Here is a 1,151-nt window from a genome sequence, read left to right as displayed (position 1 = left end):
GAATTGAATTCATTGTCCATCTATGAACGTTGGGCGCTCTTCACCATTTCAGCCATGGATTGCGCATAAGCGAGTGACTAGGTGTTTTTTCTTAAGCGTATCAAAGAAAGAACGTCAAGTCTCGGAAATGGGTGTATGGCTAGCAATCAACTAGGTGTCTGACGAGCAAGGAAGCGAGTCCTATCATCTACCTCTCCAAACATATCTGCCGGAAATAACATGTTCAGTGCTGCAAAGCGTAGGGCTGTAGCCCTCTAACATTTCGGCTCCTCGTTTTGTCTGAACTGATGGAGATATTGTAGCATATCACAGTAAATTACAGATGAGATCGTAGAAAACTGAGCTTAGCTGATATAGCCTACACCTATTCCGGACGGTTATGCGAGAACTATATATAAGAATAAAGGACCAGGATCTCCTATGAAATAGATAAGATTATTCATTAATAGCATAGTCCAAGCAAACCCACTTATAATCTTTACTGAACTATGACCGGCCATCATATTAGCAAATAAACGTATCCCTGAGCTTAATGCACGAAAACAATGAGGGATTAGCTCAAGGAGTACTAAAAAGGGTGCTAATGGCAGTGGGACTCCTGCGGGTAATGAGAAGCTAAAAAAATGAAGCCCATGTCTTTGAAATCCAACGATCGTAATGCCTATAAAAATGGAAAATGAGAGAGCCAAAGTAAATGACTTGTCACTGTGAAGCTAAAGGGTATCATACCCTGGGGATTACGAAATAACGAAAAAGTAAAAGTGACCGAGATGCGAGGGGAAAACTTTTGTTTCACATTTCCGGAAAGACCACCTATTTGTTCGTTTACCAGGTTCGGCACGAAATCATGAATAAGCTCTACCAAGGATTGCCAAGCATTTGGCACTGACTTTCCCCCCCCTTTTTTCGTAACAAAAGAAATCAGAAGTAGGACCAAACCGAGAGTGAGCAGCATAAACAAAGATGGATTTGTGAATGAGAAAGAAAAGTCCCCTATCTGAATAGGAATCAACGGGAGAATGGCAAATTGCTCAAGTGGGCTGGGACCTATCCCCGCTAGATCCAGGGCATCCCTATAGGCTTCACCTTGTACTCCGTTTATGGTCAAATCATCTATCCTGAAGAAGTCAAACATCATTTTGATTTCCATT

At 41.8% G+C, this 1,151-nt stretch overlaps 1 protein-coding gene across 1 annotated transcript; it reads right to left on the bottom strand.

Annotated features, from left to right (window-relative positions):
* Positions 1-254: 254 nt before the first annotated feature.
* LOC114579004 (ATP synthase subunit a) lies at positions 255-1,145 on the bottom strand. Its single transcript, XM_028692648.1, is given in 2 exon segments — positions 255-694; positions 697-1,145. Coding segments are annotated over 2 exon segments (882 nt in total). The 5' UTR covers positions 1,139-1,145.
* Between the last annotated feature and the right edge of the window lie 6 nt (positions 1,146-1,151).

The sequence above is a fragment of the Dendrobium catenatum genome, unplaced genomic scaffold, assembly GCF_001605985.2.
Source record: "Dendrobium catenatum unplaced genomic scaffold, ASM160598v2 original_scaffold_248678, whole genome shotgun sequence".
Lineage (NCBI taxonomy): Eukaryota > Viridiplantae > Streptophyta > Magnoliopsida > Asparagales > Orchidaceae > Dendrobium > Dendrobium catenatum.
This window is presented reverse-complemented; position numbering and strand designations above follow the sequence as displayed.